This window comes from Aspergillus piperis (genome assembly GCF_003184755.1).
Source record: "Aspergillus piperis CBS 112811 unplaced genomic scaffold BO85scaffold_5, whole genome shotgun sequence".
In the NCBI taxonomy this organism is placed as follows: domain Eukaryota; kingdom Fungi; phylum Ascomycota; class Eurotiomycetes; order Eurotiales; family Aspergillaceae; genus Aspergillus; species Aspergillus piperis.
The window spans coordinates 745,899-764,089 of record NW_020291595.1 but is presented as its reverse complement, the minus strand read 5'-3'; the positions used below and the strand labels follow the sequence as shown (position 1 = coordinate 764,089).

Sequence of the window (18,191 nt, the reverse complement as noted above, 5' to 3'; positions counted from 1 at the left end):
ATTACTTTCTCGTCGTGATATTTATATGAGTAGGTAACATGGGGCTACAATGCAAGAAGCAATCCCACGCCCGCAAGTCCTGAAAGCAGCTTCATCGGGTTGCTTGTAGCCTGCGCTGCAGCACCCTCCGAGGAAGTGCTCGTAGCTTCGGCCGATGAGCCGCCGCTCGAAGCAGTACCCGTCGCCCCGGTTTCTGTGGCCGTAGCAGTAATGGTGACACCCGACAGTGTGGGCACTGCAGTGCCAGTCGAGATCAATCCATTTCCAGTAGCGGAAGAGACAGCAGAAGGAACCGGTGTCGCTCCCGGCACAGCCGACGTTCCCGTTCCGATCTCAAGGATATCATCATCACCCGGGTTAAAGTTCGTGTTGGCGAGGGAGATCTCATTGTTCTCGAGATCGTATACAACGTATGCGCTGCGCAGGAATGTATCGCCGAGCAGATTCACACCCGGCTGGCTCGGCACGAGGCCCAACACACAGGTGTTGTCGGGCCACCCCGGCTCCGTTGCGGGGATGATCAGCTCGCTCATACTGACGGTGACCGTTGCACCAGAGAAACTATAGGTCACGTTGTAGTCAGACTCTCGGGCGTCGCAATCGATGTAGGCCATATCGTATGTCTTGTCGTAGGTTGCGTTGAGCGCATCATAGACCTTGTTGACGAGATCGCTGGGCAGCGCCGTCAAGGTGGTGCCAGTATCGAGGGACACGGAGAGGGGAAGACTGTCAGTAAAGCTACTGGAGTTGGAGTCGGTCGCAACGCTGAGCTCCGTAAGGGCGATGGCGAGGGAGTAGTATTTGCCATAGACAGGAATAATCGGAAGGGTTTGGAGATCGCCCTTGTATTTCGCTGTATTTACACCTCCAAAAAGGAGCGAACCGGTCGAAGCCTCCAAACTATCTAGCCAGATGCTGTACGCAGCAGACTTGATGGCACCGCTGTCGACGAGGGCCTGAGGGAGGTTGGCATAGACCTTGTCGTCGTGCTCGGCCTGGTAGGTCGAAATTTTGTAACCGACACCGGCGATCCCGCCTATAGTACACCGAGTCAGCGACGATCATCATGGAGAAGACGGCTCACCCACGTTTACTAGTCGTAGATTCGGCGATCCCAAACTGCATGTCATCGATTGTCGTGTTGCCGATCGTTAGCTTATCAGTCACATAAGGTCCGTAAAGATTTGTGCCGTCCGCATATGTATCGTTGAGGTGTGTGCCGACGGTTTTCACGGTGGACGATTCGCTGGCATTGTACAAGCCATAAGGGGTGCATAGATTGTCGATGGAGCAGTAGGTCGAGTTGCCGGTGTTCACCCAGAGGTCGCTACTGCCAGTGTCCAGAGCCAATGACACCTTTTGTGCGGGTGTTCCTAACGTCAGGTTCACTGCGTAGTAAGTCGCATCCTAGCGATTGTATTGTCAGCATGATTTCTCCTTCACGGCCTTATAGCTAACATACCCAGTTCTGCAAAGTCACGGCGACCGTAGAATCTCTTTTCTGCAAGGACTGGTCGCTCCTGCGCTCAATGGGCATTCGAACGACAGCAGGCTCATCGCGTTTATGGAGAGACAGACCATAAGCAAACGGAATGCCCGCCGCAAGAGGAATTAGTACCGCACCTCTCATCTTGACTGACCGAGCGTCTGCTCTCCTGTTCACAGACACGTTTTCACGTAACTTGCAAAAAAGCACAGGTCCAAGCCGGATATGCCGCAGCCCAGGGAGATTAAATCGGCCCCCAAGAGGCAAGGCCGCAATTCCTTTCTGCCTGCTTTCATGTCAGCTTCAACGGCGAGGCTAAGGCAATAGTGTGAGCATGGTGCTCACACTTTGCACTGGTATAGCCAGTCATCATCAACAAAGTGACTCAGCCCCAAATTTGGTCAAAGCAACGGCTGCGTAGAGCCTTTCGCAACGAACGCTGGATCCAAAGGGTCTGACTTCTACACAGTACAAGCGAGCCATCGTCACCTTGGACGGCTAGTTCCGCTTAGCTCCGACCAATTCTCCGAATTCGGTCGAGCAGCCGGATGTTCGGCGGTTCATGGCCGTCGGGCCTCCTTCCTGATTTGAGCAATCTAATCCGTCTCCATCGCAATCTAAGACATAACGGCGATGCACCTTCATTGGGCTGTTGCGAACGGGTTTTGCGGCCATTCGCTTGGCGGTGGGCCAACTCCGTAGCCGCTTTCCTATCACGAAAATCGCTCATGCTGACTGCAGGAAGCGGGAATCAGGCTTTCCATCTGTCGGAAAATTCTTGATCCAGCTGCGCTAGAGAATCCAGGTCGCTAGAGCGCCTGTGCGGGCAGACTAACTTCGTGCAATCCCGAATATGTCTCATTGCCATGTGCAGGGTGTACGAGCAACTCAGGGGTAGTAAATCGGCGTGAGAATTTTGGCAGGCAATTTGCGCCTTGTGGTGGCGCGCGACATCCACCACTACATTAGATACCATCTCTAGGGCCGCTTTTGAGTGTCGCAGCCCTTGCAAGTCAACGGTGTCGAAAGGGCAGCTCAGGACTTCCTGGTGTAATAGGCAGAGGGCTCTAGCCGATTCAGTTAGCTGCAGCCGAGTGGCGTGGTTCCTTAGACTAGTACTCATGGGCCTTGAGTCACAATACATGGGTATTACGGTTGACATACCTCACAGCAGATGCTATAGGACTGCAATCATGGCCAATTTCTGCGGTACCCGTGTTCATCCGTTCAGAAAGGAAGCTTTGCAGCTGCTTGTCGAGTTGTTGAATCTCTACCATTCTACCACTATTAGTTTGGGGGTGCCTTCGCACAGCCAACACGCGGTCGAGAAGGAGCACAGCTCGTGCTTGATGGCCAAAAACGCAGGGTTTCCTGTCCTGGTTCAAAGGCAGACAGTCATGTGGGCAGCTTCCTACTGAACGAGTAGTGGATTGGACAGGCTGTAGGTCACTTGGTAGAGGGAACTCAGAAGTCGGACAATCTGTCGTAGGCCGTTGTGTCTTGTCATTGATTTCGCATAAAATAAGCCTAGGCTGGGTGAGCCTGTGTTTCGAAGACCTTGTAGTTGACCTACCTCTCGAGAATGATTACACCCCACCACAGATTCAGACGCTCCAGGCTTTCAGATGAGATAATACTAGCTTCATTTGTCTGCCAGGAGCTGGAATCTGCTAGCCCAGTCACGAAAGCACTTTTAGCTACACTCCCCATCGTAATGTGCGCTGCCTCAGGCCGACCGTTGGCATACTCATACGCAGCGATGAGCAGTCCAGCCTGAATGAGATATGTCGAGGCACACATTATAGATTGGGCTTCGGCAAACAGCATCTTCATAGTGGAATATAGACTATGCGGTGTTATGTGTGTATTGAATTTTGACGGCTGCAGCGTCACCAGGCACATACCCAGCACAAGGACAGAAAAGTCCACCGGTGGTGAGCGAGACGGGCTATTGTACCGAGCCAAGCTTTCTTCAAACACTTCATACGATACTATTGGAAGCCAGATGTGAAAGTTGCTGAAATACCGGCGACTGATCTCCTGCAGTGAGAGGTCCGCCAATTGAATGATGCGGCATACGTGGTACCATGTCCTCCTGGGTGCCGTTGACATGTTTTCCGACGGCGGGCCAAACAGGGAAACCATCTGTAACAATATCGCATTTATTTCTATCTGAGTAATCGCATCCGCAACGGGTTCTTCAGCGACGGGAGATCCCTGGTATCGACATGGCAGGTTCCGTTTGGCGCAGTAACCGCAGGTTGGGAGTTGCTTGTCGCATCCCTTCTTCCTTGATTTGCAGGTCAAGCACACATGCGACGCCCGCTCTATCACCGGTACCTTCATTCTTCCTGTTTTCCCCACTTTAGGTTTTCCGATCGGCCAGTCGCAACAAGGGAGCGTGTATCTATTGGTGTTGGTCGGCCTATTATTGAACTGTTAGTCTCGGACAAAAGGTGTTGAAGGGAACACAGAAAGAGCAAATATTAGCAAGGGGTCAAATCATTTTAACTCACTGGGACTGTCGGCCGCCGCTAGGCCATTGTGGCCGATCGTGGCGTGGATGATGAGGGTGTCTTATAGATGGATCGACAACTTGCCATGCCAGGGACACATCACGTGATGGACCAGCTGGCTGATGGGACTGTCGGCCGCCACTAGTCCCGTTCTGGACAACTGGTTATCCCCAAAGCAGCGCTGTCATTGGCTGATCGGCCAGCTGGAATGCCATTACGACTTCGGTGGGAACACAACAGCTGCATGGATGAGTGTTGCTTCCGTCACCTCTCGCCAATATGCTGAGATCTTCATTTATAATAAATGCCCTTGCGTTTTGTCGCGGATCTTCGCAATGCAATTACACTCAGCTGGAGCTCCCTGTCTTTGGGCAGTCGTCGTCGTTTGTTCTTCCCGTTCTGCCACAACATATACATCGTTCTATAGTCCGGTTCAATAGCTTATCATGGCACGCATCAATGATGTGAATCAGATGGAAAAGCAACTACCACAGTCGGAAAGTAAGCCAGGACAGCAAAATGATATGCACACCCGAGCCAACAACCGAGAAACGCCCCTGTTAGATCCTGATTTCACTATCTCATTCGGAAAGGATGATCCTGACGACCCACGCAACTTTGGCAACTGGCACAAGGTCTATATTACCTGCCAGCTGAGCATGCTCACCTTTGTTGCGGCATTGGGCTCATCTATCTTGTCTCCGGGACAATCAGATGTAGCGGAGTATACCAACATTAGCTCCGAGGTTGCAGTGCTCGCGACTTCGATGTATATCCTTGGTTTGCCTATACGCCACTCAAATTCAGTTTCAATCGCTTACTCCTGTAGGCTGGGCGGTCGGTCCAACGTTATGGGGCCCAATAAGCGAGGTTTATGGCCGCAAATGGGGAATGCTTCCAGCTCTCTTTTGCTTAGGCTTGTTCAGTATCGGAACGGCTGTAAGCCAGAACGCCGCCAGCATCTTCATTACCAGGTTCATTGGTGGGATCTTTGGCTCTGCGCCGATTAGCAATGCCAATGCAGCGTTAAGCGACATTTACGCACCGAAAGAGCGAGGCATAGCAGTGGCATTCATGATGCTGTGTATCACAGGAGGGCCATCTGTTGGACCTCTTATTGGCTCTGCAGTGGTTTCAAACTCGAAGCTTGGGTGGCGTTGTAAGCATTGGCACAACTACCCTCAACTGTCCAAGCTGATAAATCTAGGGACCATGTATATTGAAGCCATCTGTTGTTTTGCCTTATTTGCCCTTGCTACCTTGACTCTGTCAGAAACATATTCTCCTGTCTTGTTGAAAGACAAGGCCCAGAAATTGCGTAAGAAGACGGGAGAGAACAGGTACTGGCATCCTCACGAGCATGAGAGCATCAACCTCGAAAATGCAGTTACGAAACATTTCCTTCGTCCGTTACGGTGTGTCGTCGCGCGTCGCTCTTGTCGTGAACTATTTCTGACTTTCCCCAGCATGTTGACAACCGAGAGCATCATGGCCTGCGTCGCAGCATACGCATCTTTCTCGTATAGTTTGATCTATCTCTGTCTCCAGGTATACCCCATTGTATTTGAAGAGGAACGTGGATACAGTCCAGTGATTGCTTCCCTGCCATTCCTCGGGATCCTTGTTGGCACAGCTTGTGCTGTCGGAATCACCTTTGCATATCGAACACGGTATGCCAAAGCGGTCATGGAAAACGGTGGAAAGGCCGTTCCTGAAGCACGACTTCCTCCGCTGGTACTCGGGGTGATCTTTCTGCCAACGGGACTATTCTGGCTTGGATGGACTGCAGCACCAAAGTTTTCGTGGGTACTGCCCACAGTTGGAGGAGGTATGCCATAGGATTCTCCCAGGATTTCAGAAGACTGACTGACATCTATGCAGTATTCGTCGGCGCCGGACACAACATTATCTTCCAGCAATGTATTAACTATTTGATCGACACGTATGGGCCGTATGCCGCGAGTGCAATTTCAGCAAACACAATGCTGAGATCCTTGTTGGCCGCGGGGCTGCCATTGGCGGCGAAACCAATGTTCCACAATTTGGGCGTGGGACCTGCTGCTAGTTTAATGGGAGGCATCGCTTGTCTTGCATTGCCGATACCGTTCGTTTTCATGAAATATGGACGCACCCTGCGCGCCAAGTCAAAGTTCGCACCAGCTAGTTCGGACTAGTTCTTTTACAGTCTGTCACTGGCGAAGATAACAGTATCCCCACATCCCCGCGTCGGTGATGATGTGACGTCCGACGACCGACTGAATAGACGCCATCGATATACCACAGCTAGGAACTCATCACTTAGTGTCATGATATTAGATTATGCTTACTCACAAATGTAACATAGCTTTACAATATCAGTCATGTATAATTTGTCAGTCTAGCCGATCGCTCTATATGATATACTGTAGTTAAGAAGAATATCCCGAGCCCTTTCGGTCATAATCAACGAAAGCAGCATATCCTTGCGAGACCCCGCATAGCTCGGCTTTAAGACGGGTCGTGGATTTGGCCCCAGACAGACTTTTTATAATAGAGAGGGACAAACAGTACAATGCTGGGATTTACAGAGCCGTCAAGCACAACTTCTGCTAATATTGTATACCTATATGGGCGTCACTGATGCTGACTATACGCTAAAATGAGGATAGGCAAATGGGTTTTTACTACAGTAAGGACCCAAGGATGTGCAGAATGACAGCAGTGCCAGAACGGCCCAATTGCCGAGGACATGACCTGCAATATTGGCCGTCCGTGCTCATCGTACCCCGGCTACTGCATCTCGTTTCGGCACAATGCCTGCACAATAAACAAACATATTCGGGCCTCAACTCACTGCGTTCTGTGGAGAAGGGACTTGATGTGGGGATTATGCGGGGTATGGGGTCTGAAGAAAGCAGATATTCGTGGGGTTGTAGATACAACTAATACGCCCGCGGTCGACATATAAAGCTCTCAGTCCATAACCCTTACTCTCAAACAAATTACTAGTAAGGATAGCAGCGGCCACACTGGCCCAGCCACATCATGCTTCTCATTCTCTCCCTCCTCGTCGCAGTAGCGGCATCTTCTCCTATCCACAATGCCTCCACCTCCCCAATTGTCCACACCAACTATGGTGACATTCTGGGCACAACATCCCCCTACCGTCCCAACATCAAAGTCTTTAAAGGCATTCCCTACGCTGCACCTCCCATCGGCGAGCTCCGCTGGAAGCCCCCAGTCAAGCCCGAGCCATGGAGCGGTACCTATAACGCAACAGAGTTTAGCGCCCAATGCCCCCAGGCCCTAAACATGGGCACCAGTCTCTGGACAACCGGCTCAACCGATCAAAGCGAAGACTGTCTCTACATGAACATCTGGACCCCTACCACCACACCTTCCACCCCACTCCCTGTCTACATCTGGGCCTACGGCGGCCGCTTCGTTGATGGCTCCGGCGACGTCGTAACCTACGACGGCAGCGGCCTCGCCTCGCAGGATATCATAACCATCACCTTCAACTTCCGCCTCGGCCCTCTCGGCTTCCTCGCCCACCCTCTCCTCTCCGCCGAATCCCCTCACAACAGCTCCGGCAACTACGGCATCCTCGACATCATCGCCGCTCTGGAATGGGTGCAAGCCAACATTGCCTCGTTCGGCGGCGATCCCGCCCGCGTCACCGTCGGCGGCCAATCCTCAGGCTCCTCGTGCTCTCTTGACATGATGTACTCCCCTCTCGCCGACGGCCTAGCATCAGGAATCATCGCCGAAAGCGGTGCGCGATCTCCTCGAGACCCCTTAACGGGCAGCCTGGCAACAAGCTACCGTCAGAAAGACGAAGCCGAATCCTCTGGTCTCTCCGTGATGACCTCCCTCAACGCAACAACCCTCTCCGAAATGCGTGCTCTTTCCGTCTCAACCCTCCTAACAACTGACCTCCTCAACGCCACCATCTTCGACAACACCAACTACCAAAACGTCAGCACCTTCATGGAAGCTCCAGAGTGGCGCCCTGTCCTAGACGGCTACGTCCTCCCACACACCTACGCCTCCACACTCTCAAACAACACCCATCCCAACATCCCCATCCTAACCGGCAACAACAAAGACGAATCGGGAGCAGCCACCGACCCAGGATTCACACTCTCCACCTTCCGCTCCAACTTCTCCACCATGTTTGCCCCTTTCCCCCATCTCGCTGAAGAGTTCTTCTCCCTCTACCCTGCCAACGACACAGAATCAACTACCCCAGCCAATAACGCCTTCTGGGCAGATCTCGGCAGAGTAAGTACCTGGTCTTGGGCCCTAGATTGGTACGCCGGTGGGGCTACAGCTCCCGTGTACACGTATTTCTGGGACCATGCACCCCCGGGACAAAGTCTGGGTGCGTTTCACGGAAGCGAGATGTACTATGTCTTTGGTAACCTGCCGTATAACTATCCGGATATGCCGTGGACGGAGCGGGACTTTGAAATTGAGAGGGTGATGGTGGCGTATTGGTCGAATTTCATCAAGTACGGGGATCCGAATGGGAAGGGGTTGGTGAGATGGGAGCCTAGTGGGGAGGAGAAGGAGACGATGTATTTGGGGGATGAATTTGGAAAGGGTAGGTTGACGAATGGGGAGGAGAGGAGGCAGTTGATGTTGCAGTGGTTGGTGGAGTCGGAGGTTTGGTGAACATGGTGCAGAAGATAGAGTTGGTTGCATGGAGAATGGGAAAGAAGTCTGGGAGAAGGGGTAAATGGAGGAACTCTACAGTAGTTGTAAATACAGCAAGCACTTCTCTGGAGGTCCTGTGCCTCATAAGCAGTAACGGAGTGTTCGTTATATCGCAAAAGATACTCAGAAAATATTTTGTCTGTCATTCGTCCGCGAGCATGGAGGGCGTCGTGATATCCAAACTATTGTTTTCCTGAACAAAGTAGAAATATCTACCATGTAAATGCCTCCTCGAAGTACCGTATTCCCTGACACCCCCTTCTCATAGCCTCGTACACCGCGAACCGACACTCATCCGCCATCATTCCAGGTCCAGAGCAAAGCACCGCCAGCCTTGTACGGGACTCGCGAGTCATTTCAGCCTCTGTCTCAACAGCTCCACGAATATCAGGGCGGCCGTCGTAGTAGCACATATTAGACCCTGCTGCATTAGTTTCAGGCCCAACAGCGACCTCTTTATCGCTCTCAATTAGCGACACTGGAGCACTTTCAGTACAGAAAAAGCTGACTTGAACACCCTCACACTCTAACAAGTGACTCAGCTCTTCTGTGAGTACAGTGGAGAACATACTCTTCCGACGAGTGGACCATAATAGATGTATACTGGTCGTCTTCGTAGTTTGTTTTCTCAACCGGGCGGCATAGTCGAGTATATATGGCAGCGTAGCTGCGATGCCTGTCCCCCCGGCAATTAACAACACCGTGTCGAAGGTATGCAGCGGTGCCGTGTGGCCATAGGGTCCTTCTAGGAGGAGTGGATGTATTCTATTATTTGCTCTGATGCAGCGATCACGAAGCGATTTTGTCCAACCGTTGTAAGGACGGACGTAGAAGGTCAATTTGCTTTTCTCCTTCGGTGAATGGGACGGGGCTTCGGAATATGCACCCAGTGCGAAAGGGTGGTTTTCGAAACAATGCACGCTCAGTGGCTGGGAGAGGAAGTAGCGTTGTCCTGCCTTGGGTGTGACATGGGAGGGCGCCTCTATATCTATCGTCATTAGGTCACTGTCGGGAGCGTATGTAACCGTTGATGTTGGCAGGGAGATTTTGCTTTTGCTGAATTTTATGTGGAGGTTGCAGTATGCGAGGCGAAGTATGCGGAGGATGCGATCGAAGGTCCATATAGCTACTACAGTCCAGAGGTATTGGTTCCACTGTGGCCCGTCGGGGCGGGTATGTCTGATGGGTTAGTAGGGGTGTGAGGAATGGGTGGCGTAGACCTACTGAAATAGAGCATAGATTATAACGATGGCTAGTACGATGTGGGAGATGAAGAATACCTCGTACCACTTGCGGCGAAGCCATGTAATAGAGTGGATTAACAAAACCGACATGGCAACAACCGCCTAGAGATGTTAGTATAAGTCGGCAGAGGATGCAAACAGACTCACTATTACGCCCATGTACCACGGCTTATGGCTCCACGCTTCGTGATATGCATCCTCTGAGTTGTTAGTGGTGCAATTGAAGTGAGGACGAAAGGCTTACCGTAATCTGCTAAAATTATGCTGTACCCCATCGAGTGGACAATGGCAAGGAGTGTGCACGCCCATGCAATATGCCGATGAAATGTGTTGAAAGATTGAACGTCGAAGTCGGTCACCCAGAGGAAAATGTTGTTGCGTCCGCTAAAGAGCCATAAGAACGGTAGACAAGCATAGGCAAGAATACCGGTCCGATCGGACGAATAATGCCAGTTGCGCTGGGGCATGGTCGACGTCCTACTGCTGTTAACTGTGAACATAGGAAGATGTGAAATGCTTACCTAGTGTCTCCATCATAGTTGACACAAGCTAAGAGGACACAGAGGAGCCAGAAGCCGAAAACGATTATTAAATCAAGTCGCTTGGGAATGCAATGTCCGTAAAGAAGTCGCAGGTGATGAGGCAGTTTTGGAACTAAGGCTGCTGGAACAACAATATGGGTACGCAGAGCATGGATAGTTGACGATAAGTGATGAGAGATTTGCTTGTGTTCGATAGGTCCAGAGACTGCATTGGCTTCAGTATCCCTGCGTGGGTCCATAGTCCGCCTAATCCTCCAAAAGCTGAGGATTCTCTGCACCATTCCGAGACCCAGGATAGCTGCCCAGTAACCCATTAAGCCCCAGCCAAACCGGATATCCCGGTCCAAGGCTTTTTCATGAATGATCTGTCGCAGACATTAGGCGCCTCTACGTTTGATGAGGATAAGATGTACATACACATGTTTTGTACGCCCGCTTATAATATGACTCACTCAACAGGACAGGTGATTTGATGGTGCCAGTAGAGGCAGTCGTATTGACATCCGGATCAAGTATTGGCATTGAGTCGTACGATCTCGATCCATTAGGTTCAATAGATGAAAGATCGACGTCGCACAATTCCTGCCAGAACGAAATGGTAGCCGCTGGACTATTTCCATCACATCTCGCCCTTGCACTCGCATACATGGAAGCAACTTCCACCGTCCTGTTGCATATACCCTCAAAGTTTGTTGTTGTCTCTATATAGCTTTCCTCAGCAAAGAAGGTTGTCACTGATATTGAATGATTGCAAATGCCTCCGGCAGGACCACTAGCAAATGTGTATCGTGATAGAGCGGTGTATATCGGACAAAGACAGTCCGCATCGAGGCTACTGATGACATCAAGAGAGCGTTTCTGCTCCGCCAGGGCAGGGACAAAGATAGCCAAGAAGGAAGTTCGTAGAAGCATTTCGCTTGTTAATATTGGTTGTGTAGCTGACAACAGCCTGTTGCGCCACCCGGCAAATTATAGGTGCAACTCCCGGATAAAAACATTTTGACTTTCATCAAGGTCCTTCATATGCAGCACTGCCCGCACTCTAGTCAGCTATATTAATATCATGCCGTTGCCTGGAACAGCGTGTGTATGCATCGACCCAACGTGCGGAAGCGGGGCATAGGCCTGGAAACGGTGATTATGGAGATCTCGCAGATGACCACGGAAGGAGGCCCGTAACAAGGTGTTCAGGCGGTCTTTGGTCCGCATGAGGGGGAGGGGCACCATGAGGGGATGAATGGGGATAGAAAGATACTGTGGCTGTTGCAAGGCACACTCACAACGTAGGCAGTGGAAGGCACCACGATATTCACATTGCTTGCTTCTTATGCTAACCACTAAATCCCAGCCCTGACAATTGACGCTGTAGTCAAAAGATAAAAATGGAATCGGAAAAAGCAAACAAAAGTTTGAAATGTTCACGGATCTGCAAGTGGTAGGCAGCACAAAAACAAGCCTTCCGTCGATTCTTGGCTGTTCTGCACGATGGCTATGGACGGGACAGGATGCATGAAGTAATGAGACTAATTCAAAATATCCCTAAGCGGCCCGTCCATTTGGGTCGGTCTGACACGTGTAGAAAGACGACACGATCGGGGGTTTTCTTCACACGTCTCCAATTAGGGACCTTGGAGGTTTCATTTTCTATCGCGGTCCATAAAGTTGTCTTAGCGACATATGCCATAGATACATCAGAGGTAAGATCATTGTAAAGAGCAAATTTCGTCTTGCTAGGGATACGAACTTGTCTGAAATAGTGATCCCTATGGTGACCAGTCTACACCATGCTTTCATCTCCAGCCCTAAGTGCCGAAGTTCCAATCTACACATCCGCCCAGTATAAGTTTTGTTATTCTCATAGAGAGGCATCATCACTGCATCGAATCGTCAGACACACTTCCCCGCAAATGCTTCTCCTCATCCCAGTTAAGATATATACCTCTCCAATCTTTTTGCCGGAGGCTCTCCCTCTCCAGCAAGGTATCCCAATGATGCCACATCCGACTGAACCGCAACCCCGCATTCCACCTGCAAGCCATCCCGTCCACCCTTTCATGACTGGCTGCGTCATTTCAATTTAATCATCGGACTAGGAAATTTGCATGTATGACATCGTTGCATTAACATTATGCTTGGTGGGAATTCCTATAACCGAGGTGCCGGTATTTCCTCCGAAAGTATACAATAGTCTACTTACGGGGCCAGGAAAGGAGAGTAGACTATCTGGGAATGTCTAACAAAGATAGATAAAACGAGAATAGGCAGAAGGACTGGGATACGCGACTGACAAAGAGTCCAAACATGGATATCTGCAGAGAATGTATGATATAATGCTAGAATTCCAAGATCTGTGGAGGGGTTTCCGGATATCGGGCTTATCAACAGAAAGATCGTGACTAGATAGTGCGGTAAAAAGTATTCGTTTCTACATGAACACGCAGATTAGGTGATATGAGCAAGTTTAAGGGTGAATCCCATCTCGGTCACCGGTCATTGGCTGTATCTCTAAAGTCATGACTACTATCAAGCAAGTTAGGGAGGAAATATCAACCCTACCAATGAATATATAAAAACCACCATCCTCCGGCTATATCTATCCTACATCTCCTGACTCTCTACTTGATATCTCAAATAGGCAAGTATATAGCAACCTTAGATAAACTCGTATTACATATATAATACGAGTTATATCAAGAATAAAAGTTGAATTATATAATCCTCACATTATCTCCATCATCATGGTTAACTTTGAAGGAAACACCCTAGAACAATTTCCTTGGCAGTCTTAGCATCCCCAGCCATACCATACAATTCGCAGCCTTTCGCAGCGACCGATAGCTTCCAGCTGCCAAGACGCGTGTGTGGTGGCGAGCAATGATGGGCCAATGGATATTGCCCGCGAGAATATGATAACGAGGACGAGGTACTATTTACAGTCTCAGGAGTAATATCGTGCATCATTCCGTATATAACTGATGATCCACAGCGCCAACCCTCATCCGATGTCTGTCCCTCTCGATCAGAAGTTGATCACAAGCATCGAAGTAATTCAATTGCAAATGAAGGCTGAGTTGAAATGCCGCGAGACAGATCTACCTATCTCGGAACCTGAGGAGAACTTTAAGATGGTCGATGACAATCTCTTTTGAAGTGGATGGTTGGCAGGATAACCGACCGTGGATTGGCGGATGATGTTCCATCATCAACGTCGAGCAATGGGAGTGGTGCCTTGTAACCTTGCTAGCGAGCAAGCAATGCAGGCGCCAGCCAGAACTAGGCATTTTATTTCTCCGAGTACTAATCGGGCGATATTAACTCCAACAGTCGTAGAAAGGGTTGGAATGAGCGGTTCAAGGCACAGTTACTATCGAGCACGGCTATCATTTTATTTGCATCAGATGGCAAGTATAACACTTCCGGTGAATCGAATTAGACCAGAAAGTATTATTTATTTCATAGATGATACTGGCATTGCAAAAATAGTCACTTGCAGAAGAAGTACACAGCAAAGAGAAGTGCGTTATACGATATCCGCATAAATTGGTAAGTCGGCCATATCCTAATGCTGGTCGGAAGACTGGCATAAAAGGTTTGAAAAGTCGTCAGAGGGTGTGATCAATATACAAGACTGATGGATTTCAACTCCATAGTTACGCTCAAGAAACATCGGTTCATGTTGAATTTGAGAGCAAAAGACGTCACGACCACCGTTTTTATATCGAGCTATGTCGCCGTTCGTTGCTCTTCCCAGTCCCTGAAGGGACACTTCTTACATATCTCGAAAGTCTAAGGCGAACGCCAAACCTCACAGTGGAGTATTCTTGTACAAATTTTTATATCGATTTTAAACAGTACAAAGCCATTAAGGTTCTCCCAAAACTTTCACTTATATACATGGATTATAGAAAGCACAATGTGCTCTATGACCGTGCAATCAAGATCGTTACTGTAGTCAAATCTGAGCTGATGCAGCCTGACGAACCAATTGTCGGTCCGGATCTTCCAGAAATGCATGCTATTTTCCATAGATTGGCTCGTCCAAGGGCAGACTTGCCACGCGGGGGAGATAAAGGAGTGTCATTTAGTTGTGTGTGGTCATTCGAGAACAATCTGGTTGACTCCCGTTCAGAAGTATTTGCTTTATTGAATATGAATCTGGCATGCGCTCAGCACCTAGTCTGAGGGTAAATCTTTTAGTCTGCTTGATGGAGCTGGTCTAACTTCCTTGCTGTAGGGAAAGCGGCATATGGAAGAAGGACCCGGAGCGTCGTCTGTTAATGGTGCCAGTTATTATTGGAGTAGCTATCTGCCGAACACTAAAGCGGGCGAATGCCGCGCCTCCGGCAAGTGGTTATCCTAAGTAGAACTTTAGGTGGCGTTCACTACACACCAGGTTTCCTGTGTTTCCTGCCTTGCCGCCAGACCCGGGCTATAGAACATTGCACGAAAAGTTAGGCACTTAAGAATAGCTAGAAGGACCGAGAAGAGCAGAGAACAGGCTACATTGCGATAGCAAAGCCTTGTTTTAAAGCATAAACACCACTACATCTGTCCGCGTGACTGTAGCAAAACGTGGCGGGTCCGAATTAACGTAGATAAATATAGCTAAACTAGACAGGTCTTGTGACCTGCCAACTTAATCACGAAGCTGGAGCTTCGAAAAGCTTCGATCCGTGCAGAGCACAACACGATCACGATCATAAAACAGGGTATTATTGCGGTCCAGCCAGCAATTGTGCAGTGCAGTCAGCAGTTGGACGGGAATCCGGCCCAGACCCGACAGCCGAGGAAAAGGCGAAGAAGGGGGAGGCGGGCTTCTGGGCCCGGCTGGACCAATGCGATAGCAGTTTAGTTGATTAGTTAGCCGGTGGCAAGGTTTGGTCACGGGGTTGTGCCACAATCAGAAATCGTTCCTGAACCAACAATTCCATCCATTCCATTCAACGGCCCGAGCAAAGCGTGGCCCAGCGATGAAAAAATTTGCCTCGTGTTCCTGAATTCGCCCGATCAGGTCATCCCGTAGTAGTAGTTGACAATGCCGTTGTTGTCCCTTCCTGCCACATCAGCAGTAGCAACTGGCAAGAGCAGCAGCAGTCATGCCACACAGGGCAAGGGATACATGCGGTAACCCCAATTCCGGAGATCGGCGCTTGGCTTTCCAGCTCGATTGAAATGGAGGGAAGAAACACCGCCTTTTCGAGTTGGCGACAGCCTCAGGCTAGGAATTTAAGGTTAACTTTTTCTAGTAAAGTCTGTCGTACATCTTCTGGGGGTGAGCGTGGCTTGCTATCATTCAGCAAGTTGCGATTGCCCCCAGTTCCCTACCCACCCTAAGGCTTAAAATGTAGTACCAAGACAGCTCTATCAACCGTAACAAAAAGACCTCAGGAGATCTTCCCTGCCAACTCAGCCAAACCATGACATGGCGTCTATCAAGCCGGTCGCTGGTAAAATGTCGGTGTCATATTTTTAGGTCGCCTGATCGCCGCGAAGAGTTTTCCCCAATCCTTTAGTGTGCGGGCGAAGAGTTGATGCTCGCCCCTGAATGGATTGCTTCCGGCGTTCCACTCCATACATCGCGGTGGGCCCTCCCACACCCCCTTCGCTTTCGGTATTTATTCTGGCACGCCTTGGGGGGCGATCCTTTTTTATCCCCATCAGCTCGCCAGAATAGCCCACACTTCCACTCTTTTCACCTCAGTTCCAATTCAGGACACTGATTTCCCTCACCACCATGGCTTTCGATTGCTACTGCGCAATCTGCGGTGTTGGTTTCTGTGGCATGCACATCGAGGCCCCGTCTGAGACGGCCCTCGAGCGCCGCAGGCGGTGGATCGAAAAGCGATGCCGGGCGCTGCAGGCCGGCAAAGACTTCAGGCAGGTGTCCCACGAGGGAGAGGAAAATGAGGAGCCCGTCCGCAGCTACGATCCCCGCATTGTCGGCTGGGACAATATCTCCTGGTTGTATAAGGCACACTGCCTGGGTGTGGATGAAAACGCTAAACCGGGTGCGCCAAAGTAGGTGCTGCTGCTGTTCGCGCGGTCGGAGGGACCCGTTTAACAATCTTTTAGAGCGTTTCTCTCGGATGAAGGATATTATGCCGATATTGTAGGCGCTCACTGAGTGCGAATCTATGCGATCCAAGCTAATTACGTATCAGGGCGAGTTTGTCGTCAAGGCCAAATCTGGTATGCTGATTGAACGAATGTGCTTCGGTACACAATATTGACCTTCATGCAGATGGTTCTCGGTCGCGTTCTCAGCGCGTTTATTCATGGTGTGACAAACCCACTTCGTAGGCCCGTCTTGTTGACCCATTCTGACCGTTCAAAGCTATGGCCATGGCTCGGAGGAAGCGCCCGGTCCCGTCTTACCGTTCCACTGGTGCTGTTTTGAGATCTTAACTCGCGCACTGACGGGTACGACTGACACTAAAAACGTCAATCTGGACGTGTTGTACAATATCATGACGCCGTTGTGCAACATGTCCGGGTCCGCCCTGCAATTGAGCTACGGAGACGACATCCAGCGCTCGCAAGGCCGCTACTGGGAATGTATCCCGGGCGCAGAGGCAAGCATATCGTCACCGAGCTGCGTCTAAATGATGTTAACAAACGGAGCAGTACTGTGCCGCCCACCCGGTGGAAACACCCGGACTCGACGAACACCTCCAAAACAACATGGAAACGAACAGCGGCTTGAAGACCCCGTTCGTGGAGCTGGACCTCCGCGACCGGAAGCCTGTCAGCCCATTCGGCAAACTGCCCCTTGAGATCGTCTATCAGATCTGCAAATTCTTGCCTAGCGATTCGCTGAAGGCGCTGACTGAAGCCTCCCTGCACATCCACCTCGTCACCCAGGATAATCTATTCTGGAAGCAGTATATGCAGCAGAACATGCCATGGTTCTGGGAGCTTCAGGCAGCAAAGAACCAGAAGGTCCCGGCTGATCTCAATTATAAGAGGATGTACATGTGGCTCGAAAAGATGACTGCTCCGCGGTACGGCATGGACGACGTGAAGCTGATTGGTGTCGCCAACCGGAGACGCATCTGGGGTGTTTGCGAGGATCTTGCGGATCGGTACAACAAGAGCCTGAATCAGCCCACAGTGAGCGCAATGCAGTGGGGAAGTGGCTGAGGGACTGTACTCTATGCTGTAATAAGATGGAGAAATAGTCCCGCCTGACAGTCTGGCGAGATGCCCGACCGATGGCTCCACACGACGCGCTTCAACCTGAGCGTACGACACGTCGTGTCAGATTCGACCATTTATGGGAGTCCTGTACCTCGTGTGACCTGGTGATATGGATCAATCACAAGTAGCTTGCTGGATGTGCAGGGTGAAAGTGATAGGGAGACTGGAAACAGTTTTGATCCTTCGGTCAGGTTCGTTAGGAAGGTGGAGAGACCAAAGTTGGGCACGAGATTTGGGCGATCAGGTCATGTGCTGCGGAGCACTTTCACTCAATACCTTAGCACTAATACTTACTCTGGATTACCAAGTGTTGTAGACATGTATCTAATGGAGCCAATCCTCGTTTGATAATTCACTTCTCCAAGGGAATGCTGTTCTTCGGGAGTTTATAGTCAGCTGCATACCAATGTACAGCTCAAACATCCATGCATTGCCACCAAATTCTTACTTCCGATTTCACTATTTCCCTGCCCCGGGGCTAAACACAAATATCAACAACTTGATCAGA

At 50.3% G+C, this 18,191-nt stretch overlaps 6 protein-coding genes across 6 annotated transcripts; 3 read left to right on the top strand and 3 right to left on the bottom strand.

Annotated features, from left to right (window-relative positions):
• Positions 1-44: 44 nt before the first annotated feature.
• Positions 45-1,630, bottom strand: BO85DRAFT_486147 (pepsin-like aspartic protease; the record flags this gene model as incomplete). Its single annotated transcript, XM_025663370.1, has 3 exons — positions 45-1,036; positions 1,089-1,407; positions 1,463-1,630. The coding sequence occupies 3 exons, from the start codon at positions 1,628-1,630 to the stop codon at positions 45-47; spliced, it is 1,479 nt and encodes a 492-aa protein (XP_025517607.1).
• Positions 1,631-2,237: 607 nt separating this feature from the next.
• Positions 2,238-4,038, bottom strand: BO85DRAFT_417041 (Zn(II)2Cys6 transcription factor; the record flags this gene model as incomplete). The annotated part of the gene is made up of 4 exons (XM_025657757.1): positions 4,003-4,038; positions 3,060-3,911; positions 2,651-3,013; positions 2,238-2,598 (listed from the first exon to the last, which is right to left on the bottom strand). Exons 2-4 carry the CDS (start codon positions 3,830-3,832, stop codon positions 2,238-2,240), a joined length of 1,497 nt encoding a protein of 498 aa, XP_025517606.1. The 5' UTR covers positions 3,833-3,911; positions 4,003-4,038.
• Positions 4,039-4,303: 265 nt separating this feature from the next.
• BO85DRAFT_417040 (MFS transporter) lies at positions 4,304-6,358 on the top strand. Its single transcript, XM_025657756.1, has 5 exons — positions 4,304-4,782; positions 4,832-5,161; positions 5,210-5,417; positions 5,469-5,830; positions 5,884-6,358. The coding sequence occupies exons 1-5, from the start codon at positions 4,449-4,451 to the stop codon at positions 6,174-6,176; spliced, it is 1,527 nt and encodes a 508-aa protein (XP_025517605.1). The 5' UTR covers positions 4,304-4,448; the 3' UTR covers positions 6,177-6,358.
• Positions 6,359-7,026: 668 nt separating this feature from the next.
• BO85DRAFT_467394 (carboxylesterase/lipase family protein) lies at positions 7,027-8,658 on the top strand (the record flags this gene model as incomplete). The annotated part of the gene is made up of 1 exon (XM_025662186.1): positions 7,027-8,658. The coding sequence occupies one exon, from the start codon at positions 7,027-7,029 to the stop codon at positions 8,656-8,658; it is 1,632 nt and encodes a 543-aa protein (XP_025517604.1).
• A 254-nt stretch (positions 8,659-8,912) lies between these two features.
• BO85DRAFT_510610 (ferric reductase family protein) lies at positions 8,913-11,398 on the bottom strand (the record flags this gene model as incomplete). The annotated part of the gene is made up of 6 exons (XM_025664557.1): positions 8,913-9,879; positions 9,925-10,046; positions 10,092-10,144; positions 10,189-10,421; positions 10,466-10,851; positions 10,904-11,398. 6 exons carry the CDS (start codon positions 11,396-11,398, stop codon positions 8,913-8,915), a joined length of 2,256 nt encoding a protein of 751 aa, XP_025517603.1.
• Positions 11,399-16,009: 4,611 nt separating this feature from the next.
• Positions 16,010-18,126, top strand: BO85DRAFT_447563 (F-box domain protein). The gene is made up of 6 exons (XM_025659749.1): positions 16,010-16,504; positions 16,559-16,595; positions 16,648-16,675; positions 16,728-16,764; positions 16,821-17,058; positions 17,111-18,126. Exons 1-6 carry the CDS (start codon positions 16,221-16,223, stop codon positions 17,624-17,626), a joined length of 1,140 nt encoding a protein of 379 aa, XP_025517602.1. The 5' UTR covers positions 16,010-16,220; the 3' UTR covers positions 17,627-18,126.
• Positions 18,127-18,191: the final 65 nt, after the last annotated feature.